Source organism: Prunus avium, chromosome 2 (assembly GCF_965620075.1).
Source record: "Prunus avium chromosome 2, drPruAviu1.hap1.1, whole genome shotgun sequence".
Lineage (NCBI taxonomy): Eukaryota > Viridiplantae > Streptophyta > Magnoliopsida > Rosales > Rosaceae > Prunus > Prunus avium.
The window spans coordinates 32,740,141-32,755,931 of NC_142285.1; the positions used below are offsets into that span (position 1 = coordinate 32,740,141).

Genomic DNA, 15,791 nt, shown 5'->3' on the forward strand with positions numbered 1-15,791 from the left:
TAAACTTTTTGTCATTCCTCCAATTAATGCAAACATTTTTTGGGAATTCAAATTCATACTTTTATGTTATTTTATCCAAATGGGTGTTGAAATTATAACAACAATTAATATCATATCCAAACATAGATTATCTAGTCATCCCAAATTCAACTGAAATACATTGTTTCTCATATTTTTATTATTCTCCAATAAGGTAAAGCTTATTTTAGAAATTCAAATCTATGAGTTTTTAACAGCAACTAATTTCATATCCAACTTTTTACCTTAGTTTAGAAATTCAAATATGAGTTTTTAAGAGCAATTAATTTCATATACAACTTAGATATATTCTATCTAGTCATTCCAATTTCAACTTAGATACATTGTATATCTAAAAAAATTTATGACTCTTCCAATTAGTTTAAAGCTTATTTTGGAAATTCAAATCTAAGAGTTTTTAACATCAATTAATTTCATATCCAACTTAGATATATTGTATCTAGTCATTCCAAATTCAACTTAAATACATTGTTCACTCATACCACCTAAATTAGTAACACCACGTAGTAGTGTGACAATTACACCTTAGAATTTCTCCATTCATATTTATTGACACCTCATACTTTCCCTCAATTAATTTCATATCCAACATAAACAGACTATACTTCTCATTTGAAATTGTTTTTCTAGGAAGCGCTTCTAGCAAAAGTGTTTTTATTATAAATATGTTGAAATTTTCATAAGAAATCGAAGTACTTCATGGAAAAGCACTTAGGAGTGCTTCTATGACCTAGAAGAACTTCTAAACTTTCCCGTCAAATGCTATAAGAATAAGAAGGGCTTTTGATTATCATAAAACGATTTTAGCCTTTCTAAAAGCACTCCTAAACAGATAATATATCTAGTCACTCAAAATTCAATCCAACAAATAATATCTAACATATTTATGTTTCTTCCTAATCCCCTGACCTTGGTCTCATGCTTTGGTTGTACAAGTTGTTACTCTCCTCAATAAATAGTATATTATCACCTCTATTTTATTTATTTATTTAAATTTCCATCTAAATGGATCTTAGAATTTTCACAACCGTAAAGTAGTGATAACTGGGCCCAGGTCTAAACTTAATTTATGGGCTCTCAAATTACACAACCCACGAACTATCAATAGCTTATTTCTATTTTGTTTATTCCCTTATTTTGGTAAATAATTAATGGCCTCTCAACATATTTATAATTATAAAAATAAAAATAAAATAAAATAAAAGACCGAGATATATACTTTTGTCATGGGTCCCTCCCTCCCTCCCAGAAAACATGGGCTTCGGCAGACTACTGTCCTCGTTTCATATGGGCTATTGGCTCTATGTCTCCGGATTACAGATAAAGATGATTAATTAGATGAAAACCATATTTAAATATGCAAATATAATTCTTTAGCTCCATAGCATTGTTTTTTATGGGTGGCTATGTGTGCAATGGTGGGTTCGAATTCTTTGTGCTTGAGTGGGCCTAATAAGTTTTTTATTTTATTTTTTATTGAGAATGGGCCTAATAAGTATACTTCTTTGGAGATATATAAAGCCGGGCCTAGTTATTGAGCCTCTCTTTACAATGAGGGGTTACAATCCAATAATAGCTCTGTACGGGAATAATAGCTCCTGTACGGGATCGGATGGCTATTAAAGACCCCCTCAATCTGGCCTTCCTCCTTTTCTTTTGTAATTTTTTTCTAACTACTTTTTAATTAAATTTCAGTTTAAACACACCCAAAAAAAAACAAAAAACAATAGATAAGAAGTTGATTTTTTTAAATCAAGAAATTTGACATTGTTAGATTCATTTGAGTTATGATATTCAAGTAAGAATTTAGATGAGTGACAAAAAAAAAATATACATGTAGCACAAATCACGATGAAATCGATTTACCAAAAACCATGCAGGGTTTGTTAGTTGCAATAGAACAAGCAATATGGGCCGGCATTTTTAAATCTAAAAAAGGTACAATTTTCATTAACTTGAGAAGCAACAAAATCTTTGCTTGCAAAAGCCATAACGTACGGCAAGAAAACTGATCAGATGTGACCAGTTGACAAGAGTTCTTAGAAGTTTTGATGAGAAGTCGAAGCCTTGTTCAACCTCACTCCTGGCAAATATCGACACACGAACTCTCGAGCTAATGCCTGAAGATCTTCCCTATCAATAAGTTCTTGATCCAATGAGTTGAAAAGGCTTGTCATTTCTGCTGTGTGTGGCACTGTTTGTAGAGGATCAAAATGCGTCAACGAGTTGGAAGTTGGCACAAACTCTGAGCATGGAGATGATGGCACATTGATATGGGACAAGGAATAGTGAAGGCTTCTGGGTGGAGGAGGGCATTCGAGTTGAGGAGGCGGCGGTGGAGGCGGTGCGCGCTGAAAGGTTGCAAGGCGGGCCTGAACATAGGCTAACTCTGCCTGCAAATTCACTACCTGCAAACGATAAGATGGATTTAATTCACTTTTTCTTCTTTCTTGTTGGTAAATATTGATGTAGTCTAAGTGTTATAAGGTCAAAATATTAATTAATATTTAATTTAATTTCTGTTCAAGAGACACAACTAGGTCAATTTGCAAGATTTACATGTGTATACGTGGACTAGTTTGATATATCTTCTATCTTAATCAACAAAAGCATAAGCATTTGGAGCAACACTTCCATGTAGTCAACCTGCCTAACAGAGAGGCTTTTGGAATTCTGCCGAACTCAAAAGCTAAATATCTTTCCAATCTTATGGCTTTGACGTGTGGAAACTGGAAATGTGATCACCATATTCTAGAACATTTTATGTATGCACCATATATACCATCTAATTAATTATTTTACTCATGATGAATAAGATTTTAGTACCATAAAAGCAAAGGTTGTCATCAAATAAAGCAAAAGATTATATATATCTACCGTTATTTTCCTATGCAGATATCTGCACGTTATTACTGTGTGGACATCATTGTAAACAGAGAGAAAAACAATGAGGGATGGTAGAACGTACATGATGTCTATAAATATATATCTACATCAAGCCATTCCTTGTGATTAAAGGAAGAAGTTTTGGTATATTTCAAAAACCCAAAGAGTGTAGGGCCCCAAATTTATCATCCATGCAAGAGAAACAATAATAATCATCTATAGGTGATATTAATGCATAGAGATTAATCTATGTTTTCTTTGGGATACCAATAATATAGGAATGCATGGTTAAGAAAAGTCAAAACCAGGTGTATTAAATATTTCTCGAATTACTAAATATGTTTGCTTGGTAGCTCCGGCAAGCAACAAGAACCCCCAAAGTCATCCACCCAATACACCACAGCGGCCACCCATCTCTCTCTCTCTCTCTCTCTCTCTCTCTCTCTCTCATGAGAAAAATAAGAAGGTGAAACAAAATAGAAACACCAAGCTTTAGCATAATTTTCACAAACTTTGTATTGGAAAAGAAAGACCAAGTAATTTTGACAGATCGAACCCTCCCATCTAGGACTAATAATTTGCAAGTGATTAGACCCAGAAACCAAGAAAACCAGGCGCACGTTAGCCAGCATGGACTATGTATGTATCACCAAAAAATTACAACAAAGACTTTAAAACTTGTGGAACACGCAGTCTTGATCTAGTCCTACAAATCGTAAACATTGAAAAACGTCTAAGATTACATGTACAGTGATTCTTGTCACAGAAATGACAGGTAGAATGAAATACCCAACAGGCGCATGTTAGTACAAATATCCACCACTACCATGAACTTGACAGTGGCTTGCAATTGTCAATTTGCAACTACTTGAACAAAGGGCACTAAAGCTATAGGTACTAGCACGCTTACATTTGAGTCACGAGATTTGTTATTTGTACAACATTTACTGATCACTTACAAGATTTTTTATTGGCTTATCCATGCGAGTTAAGCTAGAGAGGCGGTTAGTAAATGTGCTCCAAATAACAGCAAATTCTTACCGGGATGAGTGGCTAGAATCTAAAGTAGAGTGTCAATATCACTGGCTATGAAGTATCAAGCAAACAATTTCATCTCAAGAAACAGTGAGAATTGAGCTCTAACCAAACTTTCACAGAAAAAAAAAATACTCGAGACCCACATGAGACCCATGCTCAAGATTCCACACAATTAATTAATCTCATAAAATGGTCAAAAAATTTGAGCTTAGAAGGTCAAAGAAATTAATGAAACATTAATCAATTAATTAAGGTTTGAGGAGCTGATGATTTGACCTGCTGTTGGAGGGTGAAAATGTGAGAAACGCAGCCATAGACAGGGTCTCTAACCCTAGCAAGAGCCTCATAGCAGAGGGTGACGACAGCATCGAGCCTCTTGTGGGGTGGTAAGCGCAGGAGAAGCTTGGAGGCATTGCTTGCACCAAACACTTTGTGCACCGCAGCAAAGTGAGCCGTGCCTTGCTCTGAGTCGAAGTAGGGCGCAAATATGCACCCTTTTACGCATTTTCTCCTCAGAAACTTGCAGGCACCACAAGGCCCTCCACCACCTCCTCCTCCATTGTTGTTGCTTCCATTTGTTGATGATCCACTCATCTCTCTCTCTCTCTCTCTCTAGAGCTAGATATTAGCTTCTTCTTCTTCTTCTTCTTCTTCTTTTCAGGCCAGTTTAATTAGTTGTTGTGGGGTCTGAGAGAGAGCTTAGTATATATAAAGGAGGATGATAGAGGGAGAGAGAGAGAGAGAGAGAGAGGTTGGATTGGATTATTGTTATATGTTTTTATATTTATTTTATTGATGATAAATTGTGCAAGCTTTGGTGGTGGCTGGTGGGTCACTAGAAGGGACTGGTTGTTCCATTTTTATTTCCATCAGTTAAATTTTCTATTTTGCTAGGCAGACAAGTAAAAAAAAACAAATACAACTGTCACTTCAATTTTGTAAGGTATCGTCATTAGATATTGGAATACAAAATATATCAGAAATTTTCAAATATATATACTATGTGTACGGCACAAACCACTCTTTTGGGATCACTCTATAATCTACATTTCATGATATGAATCATCTATTTTTTTAAGACATGCATTGCATAATGAAAAAATTCGGCCAAATTAAAGATGAGTAGTCATGTAATTGTAATCGAACAAAAAACGGAACAAGTAATTCAATACTGAAAAGAATAGGCTGATAATCAAGTAATTAGTCGATTTTTGATTTCAATGATTTTTATTTTTATTTTTTATAAAGATAATCTTTGAAGAACACTATTCAGACCCGACCGACAACATAACAGATCATCACAATTCATTTCATTTATTAACATTATTTATTAATTAGCATGACTTGAGTAGTCAAGAATACGTGACGTAATTAGTATATAAATTCCCTATACAACATGAATTATATATATGTTGAAATTAGTACTAGGCTCCCATTTTTTTCAAACTTGGCTTAAATGACTTGCAATCGGACATACTTCAGCCCTAAATTAAAGTAATACTACGAATAAGACAAGCTTTTATTCAATTCATAGTGGCATATATTCAATTCTCTCCTGTTTATTTTAGTGTGTTAGAGAGAGAGAGAGAGAGAGAGAGAGAGAGAGAGAGAGAGAGAGAGAGAGAGGTTGACATGTGGCTCAAACTTTAAAATCACGTCAAAACGAAAAGAAGTGGAGTAGTTTGCGTTAAGCAAACAAAAACATGCGGTTATCAGATATCAGCTTTTGCTACTTGCATAAGTTTATATACATTCATTCAGATATATGGTGCGCAGGCCTCCAGCATTCACCTCATCAAATGTTTTGCTAATCTAGCTGTGCACCTAAATATTCTTGTGAAATATTTGGTAATCGCAAATAAGTTTATTGTGATTGGAAATATCAAGCTAATGAGAACCTTGGTATGGTATTCCAGTGGTAAATATTTCAAGACATAACCCAACGGTGATCTGGTTGGGTAAACGAATATAGGGTGAGATGTGAACTCGAACTTACTTTATCGGCACAAAACACGTCGTTTACATGATTCGTGTGTTTGTTTTGTGTATGGTCATCTGTCTCGGTTTTTTTATTTATTGTGAACTTGTTTTATGATTAAAAGAGAAGATGAGATTCGAACTTGAGATCTCTTTCAACATTAGAAAGCGAAGTCCCATGAAACTAAGAGCTAATTCCTTATCCAAACTGAGAAGCACTTCTCAAACGAAATTATGTTATAATAAGAACTTCTCAACTTATTAGAAACAATGATAAATTATTTGGGCTGGGTTACAACCCACTCACAAGTATAGCATTCCAAGCCCACACACAGATAGCGTTTCAACCCAATTACATTCAATCTGCCATTCCACTCAAATTCGAACTGATTCCAATCCACTTTTCAGCTCATAATTTTATTTTTATTTAGGGATGGTGGTCAATTTTCAGCCTATAAACCTACCCGTAATGCCACATGACTCATACATTTTCACGAATGCCTAAGAAATTGGTATGGTTTAATTCATTTGAAAACGCTAGCTTATACTTTAGTTGTCTCACATTAAAATAAAAAGTTGTGCTAGCATCAGTTGCGCGCATGAACACATGAAATCATTAACAATTGTACCTCGTCACGCACTCAAACACGACTGATGCTAACATAACCCCGAGGTCAAGAGACTAGTTTGTGCAGTTAGGTCCCATGTTGAAGCGATGGAGTAAGAAGAGTGTGGTAAAAGTGAAATTCATTTATGGTGACGTGGACAGGTAGACCGTACAGGCAGAAGCGCAGGCTAGTGAGCGATTCAGTGAAATTAGTCAGTCCGTCATTTTAGTCATCAGCCAAAGCCATAACACTCACACACACTGAGTCAGTGACTGACTGTCATGGGTTTATTTTTTGCAGCACAGAAAACCATGCAAGGTTGAAAGAAAAAAAAAGGTTGATGCAAGCAATCAATAGCAAACCACACACCCGTACAACGTATCATGGCACGTGCAACTTTCTTTTTATCATCTCTGGGTCCCACTGCCACTTGTCATCTTCTCATCCTTCCTCTCTCTCCTCCACGAACACCCTTCCCCTATCTCCAAACAGCACCTCAGGTCAATCAGTACACTGTACAATTTACACATACTGTCCCTTAAAAACCTAACAAGAGCAAATATATGAGCTCGGTTATTATCCTGCGTGCATAATGAATGTTCTTGGTTTCTAATTTAGACTTGGTTGAATTTATATATTTATTTGAACAAAATTGCAAACATATATAGGTGAGGGAGGATATAATATATCATGTTTCAGTCATTTAGCTCCTCTTATTTGGAAAGTCACTTTCTCGGACTTTCTTTTTATAATACGAGGATATATACACTCTGTTACATGCATGTTTTTATCGTTAAAGTTATTTATCGATAATTGGATTTGTATTTACCTTTATAAATTAAACTTTAAGCAGGTTAACTGATAATTAGGTGTTATCGTGATTGATATCGTCATAAATCTAATTTAAGTAATTTACTGCCTCATGCTATCTTGACTGCTATAACATTTAGTAAGGTCAATTTGATTAATAATTTACACTTCAATGTGAGTGCAGTCTTCGAAGTGAAGTTTTCTAAAATTTAGGCCTAACATATACCGAAAGCTGACAATACCTCTATGTGATGATTTGCAGGAAAATCGATTTTAGATGGAAACCAATTATTTTTGGCCTAGTTTATATTTTGCAAAGACAAGCCTTAAATGAATAGTTAAAAAAATTAATGGAGATATGGTCGTATCATGATCACGAAATAATATGGCAAGGGACAACAAGGTCTAGTACAATGGAAAATGGCATTGATTTGCAAACCAATGGTCTAAAGTTCGAACCCTCATGACACCATAGTGTGTATGAAAACCCATCTCTTCCCTTGTAGTTTAAACTATCATTTTTATTAATAAAAAAAATATATTGACAAGGGAAAAATTTGCAAAGTAAGGAGAATTAAGGCGATTTATGACAATTTAATAAGTTGCGACCATAGAAATGATAAAATTAGATCATCTTACTCAAAACTAATCGAAAAAGCCGTCCGAATCTTTTAAACACTAGTAATGCAAGATTTCATTTTCCAAATGTGGGTTAATTAATCTCGTTATATGCATTATTTTATAATCCACAAAATCCGGGCTGGATTATAGAGCAAACCAACAAAAGATGATTAGGGCAAGGACAAGTAAACCATTAAGAAAATAATTAAATCGGTAGGGTATGTGACTGGTGTATGGAAATCCCATATGGAACTTATATAAATTTCACCCGGAATGACTAGGACAGTTGTGAAAAAGGGAAAATTTTATTTTAAATTTAGAATATATGTTCCCTAGAACTTGCATAAGTATATAGTCAAAGGAGACCTATAGCCGCACAACCTTACCCTATAAATTTGTACGTAACCTAAAAAAAATGTAAAAAATATGCAAAGGACCCACTGTGTAGTGGTTCGGAGCAATTTATTTTCGGAAAAAATTTTGAGTTCGAGTCATAGCATATATATATATATATATATATATATATATATATATATATATATATATATTGTGTGTGAATTTAGTATATTATCACATTTCTCAATAGTAATGGTCATAATAAATAAATAAATAAATAAATTTAAGATATGAAATATTAATTAAGCATAACTTAATATGAAGAGAATGCAACAAGGAAAAGCCTTTTCCACATCTCCACAACTGTATTACATTAGCATAATACATCATCATTAGTGCTGAATAGTAATTAATTAGCAGATTAGTCAACAATAATACAGATGGATCCATTTGTAGTTTGACTAACATGCAACTCTAAAACCCTGATTAATAATAATAGTTCCATGATTAGCCTGGTCCAAAAATCTTTCTTTGACTATTAGTTTTAATTCTCCCTTTTGCGCTTCCATTTACTCTTAGGCTTTTAATTAGCAGCTAAGTTGCCGCATGTTGGGGTGACATGCTGCAATTTAAAACACATTTCTTCCAACTTTAAAGTGGCAAAGCCAAGCCAGTGCTAATTAATCATAAATATTTTGTACATTTTTAAGATTTTGAGGGTTTTGACCGTACGGGTGGGGGACTCGTGGGGCAGCATTGCTGCTAGGAAAAGTTTAGGTGAGCCTAATTCAGGGACAGTCTTAAGCAATTCAAAGACTTTTTTTTCAAATGTCTATTCTAGAAACGTTTTGGCAATACAAGTGATCGCTTTTCAAATAATCTTTTATTTGCGTGTGCTTCCTTCATGATCAAAGCAAAATAATTATATTGAACTTGTTTAATTTATTAACGTGGGTGTTAAAGCACGAATCTATGTGTATAATTAACTTAAAATACTACTTATCATTGTTTTGTGTTTCAGGATTGCACGCAATGTATATTTACAAAATATAACGAGCCAGCATACTCACAACGAGTTATATGATCGCAATCGTTCATTTATTTAAATTTTTCAAAGAGTGTTTTAATTGTGACTATTGATATCGTAAAATATGACCTCAAAATGAACGATTTAAATCTTAAAACATTAGGAGATATAAGTGAAATACAAATTTGGTGCTCAAGGCACATAAAATAACACTACAAATTGCAGCACATATATATACTTCTAGATATCCACAATGTCTTCAACTTAATTCCTGTGCACTCCCACAATCCATCAAATAATTATAATTATAAAAATAAATAAATTTAATAAATAAATAAAAAGATGGAGGACGAGGGAGATGTACTATCTCTATCTGTGTGTGCAACTGTGACAACGTAAGCTAGTGATCATCACAACCGTAGGACACCTTAAAATCAGGACACGTGTCGAACATCAGATGGCACTCATGAAACTTTCTTCCTCTTCACAGTCACAGCACATGGATTGGACAGGAGCAGCAGCTCGGTGATGCGCCGTTACGAACTTTTGCAGATACAATCGCATTCAATTTTTATACGGAAATTTATTTATTTATTTATTTGTTTTATTTCACGGAGGTTAAAATCCAAGTTGTCTTTTTAAAAGAAAATTAAATTGGGACGTTACTTTCTTTTGAAGTGAAGGACGTGTGGATCCCACTTTGAATATGAGGTCATCTTCTTTCTCGACCGTTACTTTCGCGGTCACCCCCGCTCACGTGGCAGCCAGAGATTCGGCTGGCTCTTGCTGGGTCTTTTTGAGCACCGAACTTGGGGCTTTGACCTTTGATAGCCTCGCTTACTGTGTTAATAGGTTAAATATAATTTGCATGGAATGGGAGTTTATATACAACTGATCAATGAACAAATGGTTTCTTTGTTTGCAAATGGTTAAAAACAATTACCTCTGGACTCGAGATCTTGTGTTTAATTCTCCTCTTTCAATATCGTTTATGTAAAAATATATATATCTTTGTTGAATGTCCACCTAGTTTTTTTTTTGTAAAAGTATATAGCTTTTACTTATTTATCTCATTTTTTATCCTCTAATGAATTTTTTGTTCTAATCTTGCATTTAGTTATGTACAAAGTTAGGTTATTTTGGGTTCAAGGGTTAAGTATCGTAAGATTAGGTCATATTTGGTGGGTGGAACTGGATTGGACTATTTCAATTAAAATGCGCAAGAGTCATGGCCGTTGTTTAGTGCGTTGAGATTGGACTTGTTAAAATGAATAACCGTTCAACTTTTTTTTCTTTCTTTTTTTGTGTGCGGTCTTTCAGTTATACAAGAACGTGGAGCTCACCATACAAAATTTAGGCCCCACATCACGTTTTATGGGCTTCTAGTCTGCACAAATGGAATAACTTTTTGGTGCTTAAGAAGGATTTTATTCGCAAGTCTTTGGATAAGATTATCTTTCTTCTTCCTAAGGTGATCGGCTTGTTTTTTGGTATAATTTTTTTCCTTCTTTCTTGACAAACGATAAGATTTGATCCTATCTAAGACGTCAATGGAAGTCTAATAATAAAGACTTTGGACTTGACCTAATGATGACGGCAAAACTATTTCAATTCCTCTTTGCTAGACGTTACGATTAAAATAGAAAATATAATACATATATGGGTTAGGCTAGTTAGTAGTGCGCTCGCCTCTTTGCATCCGAATTCTATAGTTTAAAAATATCAAATTATCAAAAGAAGAAAAAAAAACCAAAATATTATCAATCCTGTTGTTATCATTCACATTGCCATCAACCCTAAAATAATCATCATCGATTCATCACTCATCAACCATTTTAGTTTCGTAAGCATCCTCGTGCCATTTTCTTTTCTTCCATCTCGAGAATAATGAATTTTGTTAGATCGAATAATTTACTTGAATATGTAATATATATTATATGGGTTTCTATTTATGGTTGATTGCTTTCTATTTATGGCGTATAAATACGATAAGATTTGATCATACACATTAACCAGTTTACTCACTCAATTGTCATCACTGACACAGACCACTACTCCAATTCCTAACTTTCACAATTATATTATTGCTATTAGCCTCTCTCTCTCTCTCTCTCTCTCTCTCTCTCTCAAATGATCGTATTTTTGGTTTTATGTATATCTCTACAGGGTTAGGGCGTATAAACCTTGGCTTATAATACGTTAAAATGCGAGCAATCATTAGTTAATTTACCAACCAGTGGTAATTAGTAAAACGAGATAAGCTAGAAGAATTAGGAAAAAAAAACACCATTTATGTCTCACTTTCAAACCCAGGCTTCTTTTTGGCTTTTCATATAGAAAAGGAAAACAAATGAGTCATTTTCAACGTTGAGAGAGAGAGAGAGAGAGAGAGAGAAGAGAGAGATGGCGTCTTTTGCCCTCCACGCAGCTTAAAACACGCAGACTGGCAAATATAGGCAGTCCCCTCGACACGTTTCGACCTTCCAAAATCCCATTCTTTTTGTTCCACCCCCAACAAACCAACCCAACCCACCCCCATTATATATATATATATATATATATATATTTCACATACATATATACTCTACATCTACACACACTATCAAAAAAAAAAATCCCCTAAAATATATATATATATTGCATATGTGGCTTGGCTAGCTAAAGAGAGAGAAGTAGAAGCATGAGTTTTGCTAGATAAAATTCAGGAGACCAAGGAAGGAAGGAAGGAAGGAAGAGAGAAATGAAATGAAAAAAGAAAGAAAGCTAGGGCTTTATCGTATGTTTGCTTCACGCAAACAGCTAAATGTGGGTATTAAGCCTTTGCTTTCTCGCGTGGCTTTAAAGTCTCCTTTCTTTCAATCTCATCAGCTACAAGCGTTTTTTATCACCCACATCCCTTCTCTCTCTCTCTCTCTCTCTCTCTCTCTCTCTCTCTCTCTCTCTAAATAACAACAAACATAAAACCACACCCCCTTCCCCACCAAACCCCAAAATCTCCTCCTCCTCCTTTTCACTTCACAAACATTAATGGCACCACCTCTCATCATCATCATCATGACCCCCTAAAACCCCAAACAATCTTCAACCTAAATCAAAACAAGGAAATCATATCCACCAATTTAATTAAATCACCATCAAGACCTCAAAATCAAGGTCATCGTCATAATGAATGCAACAAACCCTAGTGGCTCCGGGGGAGGCGGTGGCGGAGGAAGTAGTAGCAGCGGCGGAGGAGGAGGCGGCCCATGTGGCGCGTGCAAGTTTTTGAGGAGGAAGTGCGTGCTGGGTTGCATATTTGCACCCTACTTCGACTCGGAGCAAGGCGCTGCTCATTTTGCGGCGGTGCACAAGGTGTTCGGAGCCAGCAATGTCTCCAAGCTTCTTCTTCACATCCCGGTCCACAAGCGGCTCGACGCTGTCGTCACCATATGCTACGAGGCTCAAGCCCGGCTTAGAGATCCGGTCTACGGCTGCGTTGCTCACATATTTGCTCTTCAACAACAGGTGTGTGTGTGTGTGTGTGAGTGTGCATGACTAATTAACTTAAAAGAACCAATAATTTATTTTTTCTTTTTGGGTAAATTAGTTTTAATACCCTTTTCTAATTAAATCCAAAACCTTTTCCTTTTTCTTGTGAGTAGCCGTAGGCGAATGATTTCCATAAATTCCAAGTTGCATTGACCCAAAAGAGTTGTTAAATGTAGGGCAAAACCATGAGCTTGTTGGCAGGATTGGGGTCTGTATTTTGGGTAGGGCGGGCCTATGGGATTTGTTGGTGTGGTTTTTAATTAGGAAAATCAAGGAAAGAATAAAATGTATAGGAACATTCATTCACATGGTTGCTGGGAAGAAACAAGTACTGAAATCTAGAGGCCTTTTTGATTAAGAAATCATGTGGTCGGCGGTTACTATATGGAAATGGTTTCTGTGAAATTTGTGCTTCTTTGGTGCTGCTGGTATTAAGGAAAATGGTCGGTTTGCTGCTTCTTCAATAATCTTTTTTATTAATTAGGGATGACGATAAGAGTCATTTTCCTTTGTCTACGTAATTCCTGGGAAAAGTGGAGAGAGTTTCTTTTCCTCTCTTTTTTTTTGGTTCCATCTTATTTTCAGAAACTGGTTTCCTTATTTTCCAGCTGCACATCACCAAATATAGAATTAAAAGTACAGATGAACATTTATAATAATAATTATTATTATTCAAAGGTAGATCTAGTACTCTCTCACTGATCATGGCCAACTTGTTGCGAGTGTAGAAGTGAAAATATATATTTTTTTCTTTCTGTTTTGGGATGGCGCGGCCTATAATACGAGACTATTTACCAGAAAATTATATGGGATATTCAGATGTTAGCTACCATGAATTTGACCCCTAAAAAAATATTATATTAATATTTACTAATTAAAAGTGAATAAAAATCCTTTTATCATAGATACAAAAAAATAAACTTCTATCACTTTGTTTTAAAAAAACTAGCTACTTTAATTACGTTCTCTCTCTCATATACGGAACTCATTATTTCACTTGTTTTTACTAGCTACATTTATTGCAATCGTATCTCTCTCACTGATACGTAATGTAGCTAGTAAAAACAAGTGAGCGTTTCTCATTTTTAAGAGACGTGATAATAAATACAAGAGATTTTCTGTCGGGTGCATGAGACACGTATGTGACTACCCTTTAGACCTAAGGAGGGCTCGAAAGAAGAATCTCCCATGCTTTACTATGTTATATATGTTGAACTAAATTTGTTATTAGTACTTTCTATTTTGGAAAATGATGTAGATTTAAGTTACACACTACTTATAGTATTGGTTTTATGATGAGTGAAGTTATATGAGAAAAATTAATTAAGTAATTATTTGGAAATGTGAGACAGGTTACAAAATTTCATTATAGAGTAGAGTCCATGGTTTGAAGCTCCGGTCAAAATTTAAAACTAGTTTATCCTTATTACCACATAGTAATATTACATAGACAATGCTACATCCAAATTCAACAGGCTTCGCCAACCCCAAGAACAAATATATGTGCAGAAGAGACTTTGTTCATTCTTCTTCCCTTGCCGTGAGAGAATCCTTTCTTTGTTCGCAATCCCATGTTCTGATACACATAGTTCAAGCACCCTTTAAGTATAAACAAAGACAAGAAGCCTTAAATTTGTCTCAAACCAAACCACTATTATTATACATTATCAATTTGATCAATCTTACTCTCTCTCTCTCATGTCATTTTCCTAATTCTTTCTCCAGCTAAGAAACCTTATTATGCAAACTTCATCTAGTCCTTTTGTTTCTGGAAAAATACTCAAAACAGACACTAAAAAAAATGTAAAATCTGTTTACTTTTTATATTCAATCTAAGTTATTTTAGATTAGTTTGGATAATTAGCTAGGTTGAGTTGGATTTCTGTCATTTATTTGCATTATTTATATCAAAGTTTTGGATACTTGATTTCTCCTTAGATTAACCCTGAACTCTAAAAATAATAGTGTTTTGGACAAAAGTAAGTACAATATGAACAAAATCTAGAATTTGAGAATTTATTAAGACGATAAGTAATTCTTTGTGCCCTCTTCTCTTTTTCTTGTTGGGGTTTACTGTTTATATATATAATGCACATACATACAGGTGGTGAGTCTACAAGCCGAGCTCTCATACTTACAAGCCCACTTAGCAACATTGGAGCTTCCATCGCCACCTCCACCCCCTCCTCCGCCATCAATCATAACTCCACCTCCACTCTCCATCTCAGACCTTCCATCGGCTGCCTCCTCCATGCCTGCCACATACGACTTGTCCTCACTTTTTGAACCCATGGTCATCCAACAACCTTGGGTCGTGCAACACCGGGCGCTGCATGATCCACGCCACCATCAGTTCGGAGGAGGCAGTAGTGGGTCGGGTTCATCATCAACTGGCGGTGGTGGCGGCGATCTTCAATCTTTGGCTCGTGAACTCCTTCACAGGCATGGCCAATCTCTATCACCTGGGTCTTTGCCGTGCTCCGAGGCCTCACCATCTCCACCTCCCTCCAAATGAGAGTTTGAGACTTAGCTGATGATCAATTGATTTACCAGTACTTGCCTGATGAAATGCATGTTGATTATATGTGATATATATATACTAGCCAGGGAGAGCATAGTATTAGGGTTGTTTCAATGGGCAAGTAATTTGAATGACTGATCTATATATCAATATTTTTTTATTTAACTTGTTACTTTTGCTCATTTCTTTCATTTTCAAAATACTTGGTGACAATTCAAAATTAGGGCTATGAATATGGAAAATGCTAGGCATATCACATTTATATACCACATTGTGTACCACCTCTCTGTACACAATGTGGTATATAAATGTGGTATGCCTAGCATTACCCTATGAATATAGGGCACGTTAGAAAATGTGGATCAAATACAATTATTTCACGTCGAAGAAGGAATATATT

At 35.2% G+C, this 15,791-nt stretch overlaps 2 protein-coding genes across 2 annotated transcripts; one reads left to right on the forward strand and one right to left on the reverse strand.

Annotated features, from left to right (window-relative positions):
* Positions 1–1,924: 1,924 nt before the first annotated feature.
* On the reverse strand, positions 1,925–4,695 carry LBD19 (LOB domain-containing protein 19). The gene is made up of 2 exons (XM_021970415.2): positions 4,240–4,695; positions 1,925–2,447 (listed from the first exon to the last, which is right to left on the reverse strand). The coding sequence occupies exons 1-2, from the start codon at positions 4,555–4,557 to the stop codon at positions 2,079–2,081; spliced, it is 687 nt and encodes a 228-aa protein (XP_021826107.1). The 5' UTR covers positions 4,558–4,695; the 3' UTR covers positions 1,925–2,078.
* Positions 4,696–11,995: 7,300 nt separating this feature from the next.
* Positions 11,996–15,556, forward strand: LBD18 (LOB domain-containing protein 18). The gene is made up of 2 exons (XM_021970325.2): positions 11,996–12,846; positions 14,975–15,556. Exons 1-2 carry the CDS (start codon positions 12,508–12,510, stop codon positions 15,383–15,385), a joined length of 750 nt encoding a protein of 249 aa, XP_021826017.2. The 5' UTR covers positions 11,996–12,507; the 3' UTR covers positions 15,386–15,556.
* Positions 15,557–15,791: the final 235 nt, after the last annotated feature.

Bases quoted from the DNA above. Each gene is read 5' to 3' on its own strand.
- LBD19 (XM_021970415.2), bottom strand. From the start codon at position 4,557: ATGAGTGGATCATCAACAAATGGAAGCAACAACAATGGAGGAGGAGGT. The intron at 2,448-4,239 runs GTCAAATCATCA...TATCGTTTGCAG, and splicing joins TTTTCACCCTCCAACAGCAG to GTAGTGAATTTGCAGGCAGA.
- LBD18 (XM_021970325.2), top strand. From the start codon at position 12,508: ATGAATGCAACAAACCCTAGTGGCTCCGGGGGAGGCGGTGGCGGAGGA. The intron at 12,847-14,974 runs GTGTGTGTGTGT...ACATACATACAG, and splicing joins TATTTGCTCTTCAACAACAG to GTGGTGAGTCTACAAGCCGA.